The sequence below is a fragment of the Carettochelys insculpta genome, chromosome 7 (assembly GCF_033958435.1).
Source record: "Carettochelys insculpta isolate YL-2023 chromosome 7, ASM3395843v1, whole genome shotgun sequence".
Classification (NCBI taxonomy): Eukaryota; Metazoa; Chordata; order Testudines; family Carettochelyidae; genus Carettochelys; species Carettochelys insculpta.
The window spans coordinates 36,510,959-36,524,820 of record NC_134143.1 but is presented as its reverse complement, the minus strand read 5'-3'; the positions used below and the strand labels follow the sequence as shown (position 1 = coordinate 36,524,820).

Sequence of the window (13,862 nt, the reverse complement as noted above, 5' to 3'; positions counted from 1 at the left end):
CGTATAGCAAGCTTAATCTTAGAATTAGTGAAAATAACAAAATCATGATTATCTAAAGAAGAAATATAACCTCACATGGAACTAGAAGCACTAAATATAATTTATACACCCAGAAACTATTCAACTTCATTTGTCTACGTAAAGCTTTTTTGAGCATCTGTATTATTTAGAATTGTACATGTGCATTGTGTTGCGGCCTGTCCACATCTGTCGTCACCTTTCAATATCACCTTCTGTTCAAGGATGATGGGTATGGTTTTGGAGTCTTATTTCTTCTCAGGACAGTCTCCCCTCCAGAGCACAATGTGAACTATCTATGTTGGAAGCTTTCAAGACTAGAAACGACAACTTGAGCTCCTTTAAGTCTCCTCTTCAGGTTCTCTCTCAGAGCTCTCCTGACCCTTCTTAAGTTATTCCTCCTCTCCAGGCAAGCATGGCCAGGCCTTTCTGTCTGACCTTTGGACTCCATGTTCCTCATGACTTCCCCGTCAGTTTTCAGACTTCTCTTTCTTTTCCCCAATTATCACCTTGACCAAAAACTAAAAACCAAAACCAAAACAAAAAACTCACAGAGGATTCACCCTGTTTAGTGATACCATTACTGGTGATGTCACCACTTCACCAGTTCCTTTGCAACCAAACAGCATGCACAATCCTGCAAACAATTTGAAGCCTGGAATATCTATTGAGAGTGAAGAGAAGTGAAAGAAATATCTACAAATATCATTGAAATCCTTTTGCTTAGAATATCACTATATCCAATCATGAATACCTTCACTGCCCCACTTTTTTTTAAATTTCTGAAGCCTCCTCCTTTTTTCACATTAACTTTTGAATTACACCTTTGGAACAGCATTAGTTTTCAACTATTAGTTGCACTGATAAAGAACTCAGGAGTCACTTTAGAGATTCATTAGAATCCATGATGAGAAAATGCCCATTTACTTATATTAAATCTAATAGTCATTTCATTACAATGCATCACCACTTAAAACTGAGCAATTATTTGAATAAATACTTCTATAAGAACTTTTAAACAACAGAGAAATCTCATAATTTGGCAATTGTACCTATGCATACTGGATCTGGGGCATATTCATGACTTTCCTTAATTCTCTTTTTCCTATAATGCTATTGGTTTTAATCTTAATTTTCTAAAGGTGCTAAATATGGCTAATCTAAAGGTAAACTGAACAGATTATTAAAAATTAAGTGAGCAAAAGCTCCGCAACAAAACAGCTGCTTTCTTTATTACTTATATAAGGATACATTTTCTCCCCATTTCACATCTGGAATAGCATTCTTGCTTAACCTCTATTCTATATTTTAATGTGCTGCAAAATCTGGTTCACAGGGACATATTTGCTGACCTAGAAACTATGGCTTTGGACTTGTCTACACACAATCATTGCAAGACCACATTGATGCTGCAGCAGTGGTTTGGTGAAGATGCTACCTACACTAAAGGAAAAAATTCCACTGATTGCATCGGTAATCCATCTCCCCAAGTGACATCAGAAGCTACACCAATGCAGAATTCTGTCAAGTATCTAGGTTGGCTTAACCACATCCCTCTGATGTAGATTTTTCATATTCCGGAGTGAGACAGTTTACCTGCCTAAATGTCTACTGTAAAGCAGGCCAAAACAAGAAAACTACTCTACAGCCTTAAAAGAGAGGACTTCTACTTCTAAACAAAAGACTCAAAAATGTACAAATCACCACCACAGAAGCTGGGTATACTAAAATTGTCTGAACTAAAGCTGGATTCAGAGAGGCAGCTGAGTCAGTCAGTTTTAGCAAAAACTATGAAGGATCCATTGACACCTTAAAGGCTAAACACATTTATTTGTGCATAAGCTTTCATGAGCGGGAACTAACGATGGTGATATTGCTACACAAATACACAGAGAGATTGTTCATGTACATGCATTAGCTTCTCTGCTGGTTGTAAATATTGAATTCAAAAAAATAGGCATGGTTTACTCAAAAGACTTCAACATAACTACAGCTGAAGTTGATTTTATTACATGTTCTTGTTACTTCCCTCCTCAGAGGGATTCCACCTTCTTGCCTCACAGCAGCAGTTGTCAGACTTTCAGCAGGAGGTATGATTTACACAGGATCCTCGGGTGGATAGGCCCAGCACTAGATTTTAGAATGTGCAGTGCCTTCACCACTATACCACAAGTGCTGGCTTTAGACTTCTGCCATCTCCAGGAGACTCTGAAAAAGGCCCCAGAATGTCTCAGAACATTACCGTAACAGCAGCAGTACTTAAACTCACACACACTATAAAACAGCAAACTAGACAGTAAACACAGATGGGTGGGGATTTCATTTTTAAAAAAAAGTGGCATCATAGATGATACAGATCCCTCCTGATTCCAGACTAATTCAACTCTCAGACTAACCCGGGCGTGCCATGAATTCTCATCCAAACACTACATATTTTCTAAACAGCCTGCAGGCAAGCACTAATTTGTATGTTTCCTCTTTCACCATGTATGTACAGTGCATGAGTCCACCTGAAAAGATTATAAATGTCCTGGAAATATCCAATTTTGAATGATCAAGAATTAATTTGCCACATTGAGCTAGTTCACACAATTAACTTACAGAAAGATTAATTCTTTTCAAATTACCTTTTGAAATTATTAGAGACTATATTTATCCACAATTTATAGAGTCACCCTATATTTCCTGCTGAATTCACTATTCTTTAAGATAACAAATTAATGAAGAAGGATCCAATGCAACAGTAAATAGGAAAGAGTGGGTTTTGTTTTGTTTTGCTTTAACATGATTGAATCTATTAATAGACTACTTTTGCTGTTGTATTCTTCCTCAGAACAATTTCACTTTTTCAATTTCAATTTTTTTGTTCTTTTATAAGATGCATCCACATATGGTTTGTTACAGGATAGGAATATAGAAGATTAAGTTACAGTTACAGAGAAACAACTGAAAAAAATGGCATAGCAATGTTAGTTCATTTACTTCAGATTCATTTTTTGCTAAAGAGCTTTTAATATTATATATTTTACTTGCTTGTAATATTATATATTTTAACTTAAACTTCCTAACACCAGTGAACTTTCTCTCAATTATTTTACTGTGTTTTAGACCAATCCTGGAAAAAATCTGTACGGAAAACAACATTTTTGTGGGCCTCTCTGGAAGAGAGGCTTACTTTCATATCAGGAGCTTTGTCTGGGCAGCATTTGGTTAGCGGGTCAGCAGCTTCTCAGGAAGAAGGTAGGGAAGGAATAAGCCATTGCCTCTGCCTCAAATTCTGCACATCTTTTTATCACTGGTTGCAAGAATAATAAAACATTTGCCTAGTGAGCTCCTGAATTGTTTAGCAAAGGTCATTGTAGAAATTTTCATGGAAATATTTTCTTCCATGTCAGAATAATTTTATGTTCAGATAGAGCTCAGTCTTGCTACCAAATGCACTGCAGTCACTTAAGTCCATCTGTGAAAGTGATCTTCTAATGTGTTTAAATATCCCATCTTGTTTCGCTTGCACATTCAAGACATTTGCACTCAGTAACTGCATTGTGAATAAATTAGGGATGTTTACTGGCCATTATGACATCTAAGAATTTATTCCCAGAAGGATAACATATTTGTCTTCATGTACATAAATGCTGAATTTCTCTCCTCCTTTTTCTGCTTATAGTCATGGCAATATTAGAATTGTGATTCAAACAAACAATAATAAAGAAAATTACATTCACCTCAAAAGGCCCTCACTATGTGATGCATGGGATACTTGTAATCTTTATCTACTACTTCACATATTTTAGCATCACTCTTTGTGGCAGTCATTGCCCATTTTTGGTTTGAGGATGTGAATTGACTTAATTGCAGGCATTCTGCTACAAGCAATGTAATCACCTCCATATAGCAAAAAATTCACACCTCACTGTCATTTGAGAAGATAAAATCAAATGTCCTGAACATCTGTGATCAATCAAAATCCCATGGCACTTTGCACAAAAGTAGAGATGTTAAGCTTATTGTCACCAAATGCCAACAAAGTCAATTCCAACACACAGCAATCTGAATTCTCCTACAGTTTCAATTAGATACCACATTCTTTACTTCCAATCCTGAACTACTGTGCACTGTTAAGTACTGAATTCTAACTCAGACAAATCTAAATTTCTGTAAATGAAGTTAATCTCAATTCCTTTAGGGTTTTTCTTTAGCTTATAGTTGAAATGTGGTATACACCTTTGTGTATATCCCCTGCATTTCTATTATAACACATTTCCACTGAATTTTTCCTTATCTACATGGTAAATTAGACAGAAAGAAAACAAATAAAAAAAGAGAAAGAAAACTAATGCTCTTTACCACCTAGAATAATAAAATGTAAAAACTCTGTCCTCTAAAAGTTCTTACTTTTACTGTTGCTATTTGTTGTAGGTTTGGAATTTGATGAGAAAGGACATGACTGATTATTTTGAATTAAATGTACCTCAATGATCTGTCAGTGACAAATAAGCCTTACATGTACTACGACTTGTTCAGGTATCAGTGGTAAATCATGCTATTCCCTCTTCAACACAATTTGCCAGATTCAGTTTTCCTTTGTATATATTTTTAAAATCCGTTGTAATTGGACTTGTGCCTGGAAGATATTGAAATAGGGTATTGCTTTGGTTTAAATATTATAGGTAAACAAAATGGCTTCTTGTAAAATTAAATTCTACTACCTCCATGAAAGTCGAGAATCAGGTTACCAATCAAATCAGAGATTGTATAATGTTAAGTATATGAGAGAGAGAGGAGGTTATGTTCATTCCAAACAGAAGCACTGAGACATGTCCAGACACACAGCCAGCCACCCACACCACCCACTTGCTGAGAAAAACCTCCCACCAATCCAAAGCCACCCAATAATAGTTTATGGAACCCAGGTTGCTGTGATGTAATGTCCTGTCTATGCTACTTTGCTTACATGGTGGCATGCAAAATTATAACTCCACAACCCAGCTGCCCCCCACTGCTATCTATATCAATCAGAGGCTGAATCTTCAATTGCTGACAGTTCATAACACTTGGACAGTTTTTTTTTGTAGACCTACGGTGGTATTCAGTAAAGATGATTACAAAAAATCCAGACGTTTAGTTTCACTTACAGTCTCAGCATAACATCGAGAGACTGTTCATGTGATATGGTTGGATAGTTAAATCACTACATCATATCCAATTCTCGCATATAGAGAGTGTCACTGCAAGCAGTTATTTAAAAGCTTTAAGGTGGCCTATGGGTAAAGATTGTACATCCAAATAAACCCAGTATCACAAATGCACTAACATCATAGACAGTTTGGAAACTGGAATAGTCTTCTCTCACTTATACCTCCTCAAGGTCAAAAAGGAGGAATACTGCTAGGGAAGCATGAGGAAGTTTGAACTGCTAATGTCTCTATTGTACCTAATATAGAAACAAAGGGCTCCATTTGAAATGTGACAAAATTTTCCAAGACTACCAATAGACGGTAGGAAAAAAAAAAGTATAAAACAGAGTAAGTTTTTTGTTTTTGTTTGTTTTTTTTAAAGAGGGAGCACCTAGCAAAACAACCCTATACCATGAAAACAAAAAGAGCAGTCCAGTAGCATTTTAAAGACTAACAAAATAATTTATTAGGTGATGAGCTTTCATGGAACAGACCCTCTTCTTCAGACCATAGCCATACCAGAACAGACTCAATATGGCTGTGGTCTGAAGAAGTGGGTCTGTCCCTCGAAAGCTCACCACCTAATAAATTATTTTGTTAGTCTTTAAAATGCTACTGGACTGCCTTTTTGTTCTGATAGAATATAGACTAACATGGTTCTCTCTCTGTTACTATCCAACACCATGAAAACATTGAATACATGCATTATTCTGTTTCCACACAGTCCTATTTCTTCAAGATTTGGGGGGGGGGCAAAAAAAAAACCCTGACATATTAATTAAAACTCCAAAACAGATTGGTGGAGCTTGGCATGATTTTTATTTGTTTTGCCTTCATAATGAGATTGGGAGCCAAATGTATTTTAATTTCAAAAACTGCTTGACTATCATTTGTTTCTAATTGAGAAAGTGATTAGCTAGCAGATGAAGGAAGTGAATCCCCAGACTTGTACTATAGACTGGATCTGTTGCAGCTGATTAAACAGTTTGCCTTTCATCTCTCTTCCATCAGTGGTGAAATAGAAAGAAACAAAAAACAAAAACAAAAAAGAAAAACTATGCTCTCTACAAAATGTAATAACTCTGTCCTCTAAAAGTGCTCTTACTTGTACTGTTGCTATTTGTTGCGAGTTTGGAATTTGGATGTGAAAGGACGTGACTGATTGTATTGAACTAAATGTAACTGTGACACATAACTTTTCCTTCCAAAGACACTAAATAGCTGTGGAGTTTTGGGGTTCAACCCAGATTAGTAAGGGATGGTGTCATGCCTGCTCTGAAATGCTGGCTGCTTTAAATGGTATGCTGCTCTGACTCATCATCCTGGAACCAACAGCCATCATAAAAGCATGTGACTCTTACCCTGGCTTCCACTGCCTAGTTAGTTTTCCAAAGTGACTCCAGTATTCTCCCCTGGTCTCAAAATTTCTGCACAAATGCCTTCCCACTAGTGTCCCGGTGCTCTCCTAGAATACCCACAGAAGTTAAGTTCCCTGCTTCTTTGGAGGAAAAAAAAAAAAAAAAAAAAAAAGGACAATGAACAGCAGTAGGGGAGAGTGAATGATGGCAGGAGGAATGATGTAGGAAGCCGAGGCAGGGCCTCAGAGAAGGGTCAGAGTGGGGCACGGCTTTGGGAAAGAGGCATGGCAGGGGTGTTTGGTTTTATGCAGTTAGAAATTTGGCAGTCCTTGTTTATACTGCAGTGCCTTTAGCTTTAGCCACAAATGTGCCTGCGACTAGTTTTTCAAGCAGTGTCTGCAAGCTCTCGCTGCACGTTGCATCAGACACCTTTCTTGGGTTGCGGGAGTGGGAGTCTCAGTTCTTCTGGATTCATGGATCAAAGAGAAGCATTCTGTTGCTGCTGAGCCCCCAGTTGTCACTAGCACAGTTTACTGTCTCTGCTTCTTGGCTTGTGGAGTGGAAGAGTGAGTGCATGGTGGCACGTGCAGGTAGATGGTCATGGCTCTGAAATGTTCCATAGCCTTCAGATAATATTATATTTGTCCATTTTTTAAACTGTTCAGGTTATCCATGATAACCCAGGTGGGACTCAGCTAACCTTCACAAAAACATTTGTCCATCTATATTTTTCTCAGTGTTTCACTAAAACACTATTCATTACTAGGAGCCTATTCAAGAGAAGCCCTACTGTTGGAAGGTATAATATCTGCTGAAAGCTCTCCAGAGAAAGACACATAGAAGAGATTGTAAATGATGTAACCATTCTTTATTGTTTGCATTCTCTTTTGTTTTTAATTTTATTCTATTTTCTTTAACAGTAGTTAATTTCAGTTGTTGTGGTATTCCCTCCAGTCTGACAAAGAACTCCATGTGACTACAGTACTGAAATTCACATCCCTGGATGAAAAGACAATGAAAATTTGGCCAATTATTTCCTGTTTCTTCACACTACGAATTTAGTATTTTAGTGATAAAATTACTTGGTACTCAATGACTTGAAACATCTCAACAACTTGAATACAGTGTATTAAACAAGAGTTTATCCGAAAGAAAACCATTGCCAACAGAAATACCTGAAGCAGCAACAATAACACACAGAATAGTGACGGTCAGAAAGGTAGCTGTGTTAGTCTGTATCTTGACAAAACAAAGAAGCAGTCATGTAGCACTTTAAAAACTAACAAAACAATTTATTAGGTGATGAGCTTTCATGAAGCAGACCCATTTCTTCAGATCTGGAATAGAGTACTGACAACTCTAAAGCAGGTTGATCTGAAAATCTTCAGAATTGGTGGGGTGAATGAATGTTTCAAAACCTGAACTTCAATCCAGATCTGAATCTTGTGGCTATAATAGAGAGAATCTGGTTTCCTGAGCCAGATAACCATAAGCTTCCCAGGCAGCTGTTCAAACTCAGCATCTGAATATTCATGTATTCTACATCTCATTGCTACAACATGCCCAATTTATAAAATGAGAGATTATAGTATTGTGGAAGCCAGTTTGTCTCAGAGGTTTTAGCCATATTAGTCTGTATCTGCAAAACAACAAGGATTCATGTGGCATCTTAAAAACTAACAGATTTATTAGGGCATAAACTTTTGTAGGTAAACCTCTATTAGATGAGCTGGAATGGAAAATACAGAGGCAGGTGTGTGTTTCTATGCATGTGTGCATGTGCGCACGCACACACACAGAGAATAAGTACTTGTCAAGTGTATGATCAGTATTAATGGAGTCTAAACAAGTCAGGGTGGATATGCCTCATGTGCAGCATTTGTTGTGAAGATGTGACTATCAAGAAAGGGAAACAGCCTTTGTAGGCTACGTCTACACGTGAAGCCTACATCGAAATAGCTTATTTTGATGTAGCAACGATGAGTAACGTCTACACGTCCTCCAGGGCTGGCAACGTCAATGTTCAACTTCGACGTTGCGCAGCACCACATCGAAATCGGCGCTGCGAGGGAACGTCTACACGCCAAAGTAGCACACATCAAAATAAGGGTGCCAGGCACAGCTGCAGACAGGGTCACAGGGCGGACTCAACAGCAAGCCGCTCCCTTAAAGGGCCCCTCCCAGACACACTTGCACTAAACAGCACAAGATCCACAGAGCCGACAACTGGTTGCAGACCCTGTGCCTGCAGCATGGACCCCCAGCTGCAGCAGCAGCAGCCAGAAGCCCTGGGCTAAGGGCTGCTGCCCACGGTGACCATAGAGCCCCGCAGGGGCTGGAGAGAGAGCGTCTCTCAACCCCTCAGCTGATGGCCACCATGGAGGACCCCGCTATTTCGAAGTTGCGGGACGCGCAATAACTACACAGTCCCTACTTCGACGTTGAACGTCGAAGTAGGGCGCTATCCCCATTCCCTCATGGGGTTAGCGGCTTCGACGTCTCACCGCCTAACGTCGATGTTAACATCGAAATAGCGCCCAACACATGTAGCCGTTACAGGCGCTATTTCGAAATTAGTGCCGCTACTTCGAAGTAGTGTGCACGTGTAGACACGGCTGTAGTGTGTTATCCTGTTAAGATCCTTATTCAATCCTAAATCTCTACATTTGTAATTGGGTTTTAAATTTATTTTTAGAAGAATGGCTACTTTTAAATATATTATTGAATGAAGATAATTGCAGTTCACAAATACTTTGCATATGACAAATAATTCACATTGACTAAACTAATTTTTGTTTTGTTTTTGGTTAAGGTGATGTGGAAGTTTATTTATTCACATTAATTCCCTGAATGTAAGATGCAGGTTAGAGACTATGTAGTCTCTTCTAGTTCACTTCTTGTCTCTTGCTGCAGTTTAAAATATTATTAAATGTATTGGTTTATGCAGAACTCTAAGTAAACATTTTGCTGAATTGTAAGTAAACAGATTTTTCTCATATTAAAAGCTTCTACTATAAAAGTGATAATTTGTATTATTTAAGTAAGATTTGGTGACATACATATGATATTGGTATATGACAAAGAATATTGTGGAAAAATTGACATTAAAATATTCCCCACTCTGTCTTCCCTACATGGCCCCCTTTCATCTTGAGAGAAAGTGGTTAGCAGTGGTGGTCAGGATCTATAGGCAATGTTTGAGTCTGCAGCTTCTCTCAGATGTTCCCTAATTCGTGTTATATTAAGTGTTTTAGGTCACGCTAATGCTATAATCAATATGATTTCTTTTTAATGGCCTCCAAGTAGCCCGGCTTACTTTGTATCATGTATTTATCTGAATAAATGGATAGAAAATCAATTTTTAAATAAAAATGTTTACAACATGAGACTTAAATTGAGTTTTACTGTACTTGAAAAACATCTTTTCCAATTAACAAGCCTTTTCCTATATACAGATTATATTGTTATGTATTTACAAAAACCTAGAGGTTTAACACAATAGATTACAAGAGGTTAATTTCTCTGTACTCTCCCAGCTATCCATGCTCTGTTCTCCATAGCCTCTGTTGTTATATTATTACACTACAGTCTCTCCTTTACCCTGGTTTCTTTTATTTCCCCCAAGCACTCTACCTCAAAGTTCATTCCATCAACTTCCAATTCTTGTTCAGGTCCTTTTTGCTCTCATATAGTTGAGTGCATGTGGAGAAAGTGCCTTGGTGATGCAGATTCTCATCCTTTCCTATTACCATCATTCAGCTCAAACAGCACTTATTCACCCTCCCTGAATCCCATTTTGCAATCCCAGCCTCCTAAAAGCATCTCCTTGTTCTGTGTTCTCTCAACAACATTTTAAAGATGAACATCAGCACAACATCCTTTTTGCCTTCCCTTCACAATTTTCTTCATCCCATCCATGCCTCCTTCTACACATCCAAAAATAGTAAGACTCCTAATCTGCTTTCCTCTGAACTCTCATCTGGCCAACCAATGGTATCTTCTTCCTTTCATGACCTACCCTGCCACTCCCATCTCACTGCCTTCCTCAGCCCTTCACTTCACTCTTTTAGCTCATTTTCATCAGGTGTATGCTATGATTCCTCTCAACTTATAAATCCCCAACATTTACTCTGCATCTGCCTCCAACTGCTGTCCCATCTCCCTTCTGCACTTCAATACAAAACTCACTGAAAGACTCACACAGAACTGTTGTAAGGGTCTCTCCTCCAGTTCTGTCCTTGCATCCCTCTAGTTTGGATCCCTGCCAATGAAACTTTTCTCTGCATGGTCTCTTACACTTTTATGGTGAAATTTCAAGCCCTATAGCTGATATACATCTTTCTGTTTTATCTATCTAGACCAATACATATAGGCTACGGGTTATACCATAGCAATCTATTGACGGAAGTTACTGTCGGAAGAGTTGTTCTGACAAAACTGCTATCAACAGATTGCATCTTACACAAAAACGGATCGAACTTTTGATCCTCTATGCCTACAAAAGCCCTCCCCCCAAGCATCTACACACCTTTTTTTGTCCACAGTTTCTGTTGACAAAATGCATTTTGTGTGTAGATGATCCATGAACTAGGTTGACAAAACTCCAGTTTTGTCTACAAAACTCGCTAGTGTAATTGTAGGCATAGGTAGTGTCCATACTTTCTCCCTTTTTCCTCTGTCACCTCTGTAAGACGTGGATTTTTTATCTGTTCCACTAATAAAAGCCTTGTCTAGGCCCTCTCTCTTTCACCTTAACAACTTAGTCCCTCACTGTTTAATACATCATCATGTGATCCTTCCCTTATTTCTTTAGTGATGCTATCTTCCATTTTCTATTTGCTCCTACTATAAAAACAATTTCATTTTCTTTCATGCTGCTTGCTCCTCCATGCATGGAAGACTCTCCTTAAACTGGTGTGTAAAGATAATACCTTGTCTTTCAAATCTCTCTTCAGGATTAACTTCTACAAAGACAACCAGAAAATGCCAAACTGATAATGGAAATCAGATGCCCCGGGGGAGTGTTCAATACTCATCTATTTACATTGTATTTTGACTCTAGTTGTTTATAAATCTTGAGAATGTAAATACATTCTTATTACTTTTTCCATCATCTTCCCTCACTGGTTCCTTCAGATTGCAGGATCTTATATTAAATATATTGCAAGATCTTTAAGATAAAGACTGTCTTACTCTGTTTTTGCAAAACACCTCTATCATGATTGAAGCTTTTCAGCTAAAACAATCATTATAGTACGTAGGTTAACAGTTACTATTTTTCAAAGTGGTACAAAGTCAGCTAAGTCAAGCAAAGCACCGGAACAAGTCATGTTCCTCACTATCTCTGGGAGCAACTCGAGCGCACGTATTTGTGGTAAAAATTATTGTGATTTTACACAAGGAAGGAATGAGGAAACAAAGAATTTGCTTTTGTATTATGTATGGATAGAATATAAACTTAAAAAAAGGCAGAATAAAGAATAAGAAATGTTGAAATAAAAGTAGGCATTCTAGAAAAATCACCCAATTCAACATAAAACGAAAGAAACAGAATGCAGTAAGTACTGGTGAGAGGACCATATTTAAATAAATAGCACTCTAACCCATAAAGGTGTACAACTTTCTACCAATTTACAGTATTATAAGTTCAAAAGATGAAACAATAGAACAACTATAATGTAATATTATAAACAGTCTACACCAAAAATTGTTTAAAGACAGACATACTGCATCTTTATATAGTCTCAGAGGAGGAGCCATGTTAGTTGGTATCTTCACGAAACAAAGGAAGCAGTCCTGTAGCACTTTAAAGACTAACAATTTTATTTTTTAGGTAATAAGCTGAAGGGGGTCTTACCCATGAAAGCTCATTACCTAGTGAATAAAAATGTTAGTCTTTAAGGTACTACAGGACTGCTTGTTTTTCATACTTGTATGTGCCTCATACTAGTTCTTCATTTTACCTTCACTTGGCCAAGCTCACACAAACAATCCTCTCTCTCTCTCCTGTATGTTAAAACCATCTGTTTCTTAAACCAACATTTCAAAGTAATATACATTTGTAATTTGATTATGAATACTGAGTCGAATGCATCCTTCACACATCTCCATTAAATTAATGGAAGACACACCAGCAATTAATATGGTTTATCAACATGTCATTTTACAATTCATGATGCATACTTTTTCTTGGGTTCCTAGAACTGCATCTTTTCCCTACACTGAAGTTTTGGCTGGCTGAGATCGATGTCAATATAGCTGCAGAATAAAATTCTTCTTTTCCATTGAAGTTATCATTTTGGTGCTGTAACTTCTATATTCCCAAATAAAATAGGCTTGCAAACATACAATAATTAACATACTTGCAAACATATAATAATTAAAACATGTTCAAATAGCAACAATAAAATTAAGTGTACATAAAAGTTATATTTTTAATGTTACTTGTGTTTGACCATGGTTATAATCCACAGGCTCTTGAAGATATTCTCTCTAAAGGATCTCTAGTGAACTTAGTTGTGATAGTTAAGCATACAAGGGCCATATACCATTATCCTTTCACTTGCAACTTGTCTTCTTAAAGCATTATGGCTGTATCTACACTAGCCCCCTTTTTCGAAGGGGGCATGGTAATCAGCCTGAGAGGAGAATAATAATGAAGTGTTGCGATGAATATGCAGCATCTCATGAGGCTAACTGTCCCCACAGCAACTCTGATGTTGTAGACCTCAAAGCACCATCATGCTGTATAGCTACGGGCACTTTGAAGTACCCACAAAACTTCTAAGTGTCCTTACTCCCAAAATGTTAATATCTCATTCCACTCAATACCAAATCATGTAGGTAAACATTTCCCCCTTATACTGTGCAGTCTTCAGGTAACATGTAAAATACTGTACTTACCATCATCATTTTGGGCCAAACAATCTGTGAAAATAGTACCAATCACAAATCCTACAGCCAACCATTCCCACAGACAAAACTTCCGTAACATTTTTTGCTGAACGTCACTCATGGCAGATCTGAAATTAAAAAAAAAAAAAATTGACAGTTTCATTAATCAGTTAAGATAAATGCAACAGTCAATGAACAGAGGTTATGACTTCATGATCTTCATTAGTCAGCTATACTATGGGTCCCTAAGCAATATTGCTAAATGATCTGTATCAGCAAGCATATCCAATCTCCAGAACAGGACAGTTTTCTTCCATTTTTGCTCTTTCTACATCAATCATGGTGTAAAGGAACTGTGCAGTCTTCTGTGTTAGCCAAATATGTAGTAGACGACAATGAATATATAAATAATGAT

General features: G+C 37.5%; 1 protein-coding gene across 1 annotated transcript in view; it reads right to left on the bottom strand.

The window, feature by feature from the left end:
• Window positions 1–13,547, bottom strand: part of PCDH15 (protocadherin related 15) — a 695,579-nt gene extending 682,032 nt beyond the window's left edge. Inside the window, exon 1 of the mRNA XM_074999591.1 lies at window positions 13,457–13,547. Within this exon, the coding sequence (XP_074855692.1) occupies window positions 13,457–13,547 (91 nt within the window). The remainder of the gene's footprint in view (window positions 1–13,456) is intronic.
• Window positions 13,548–13,862: the final 315 nt, after the last annotated feature.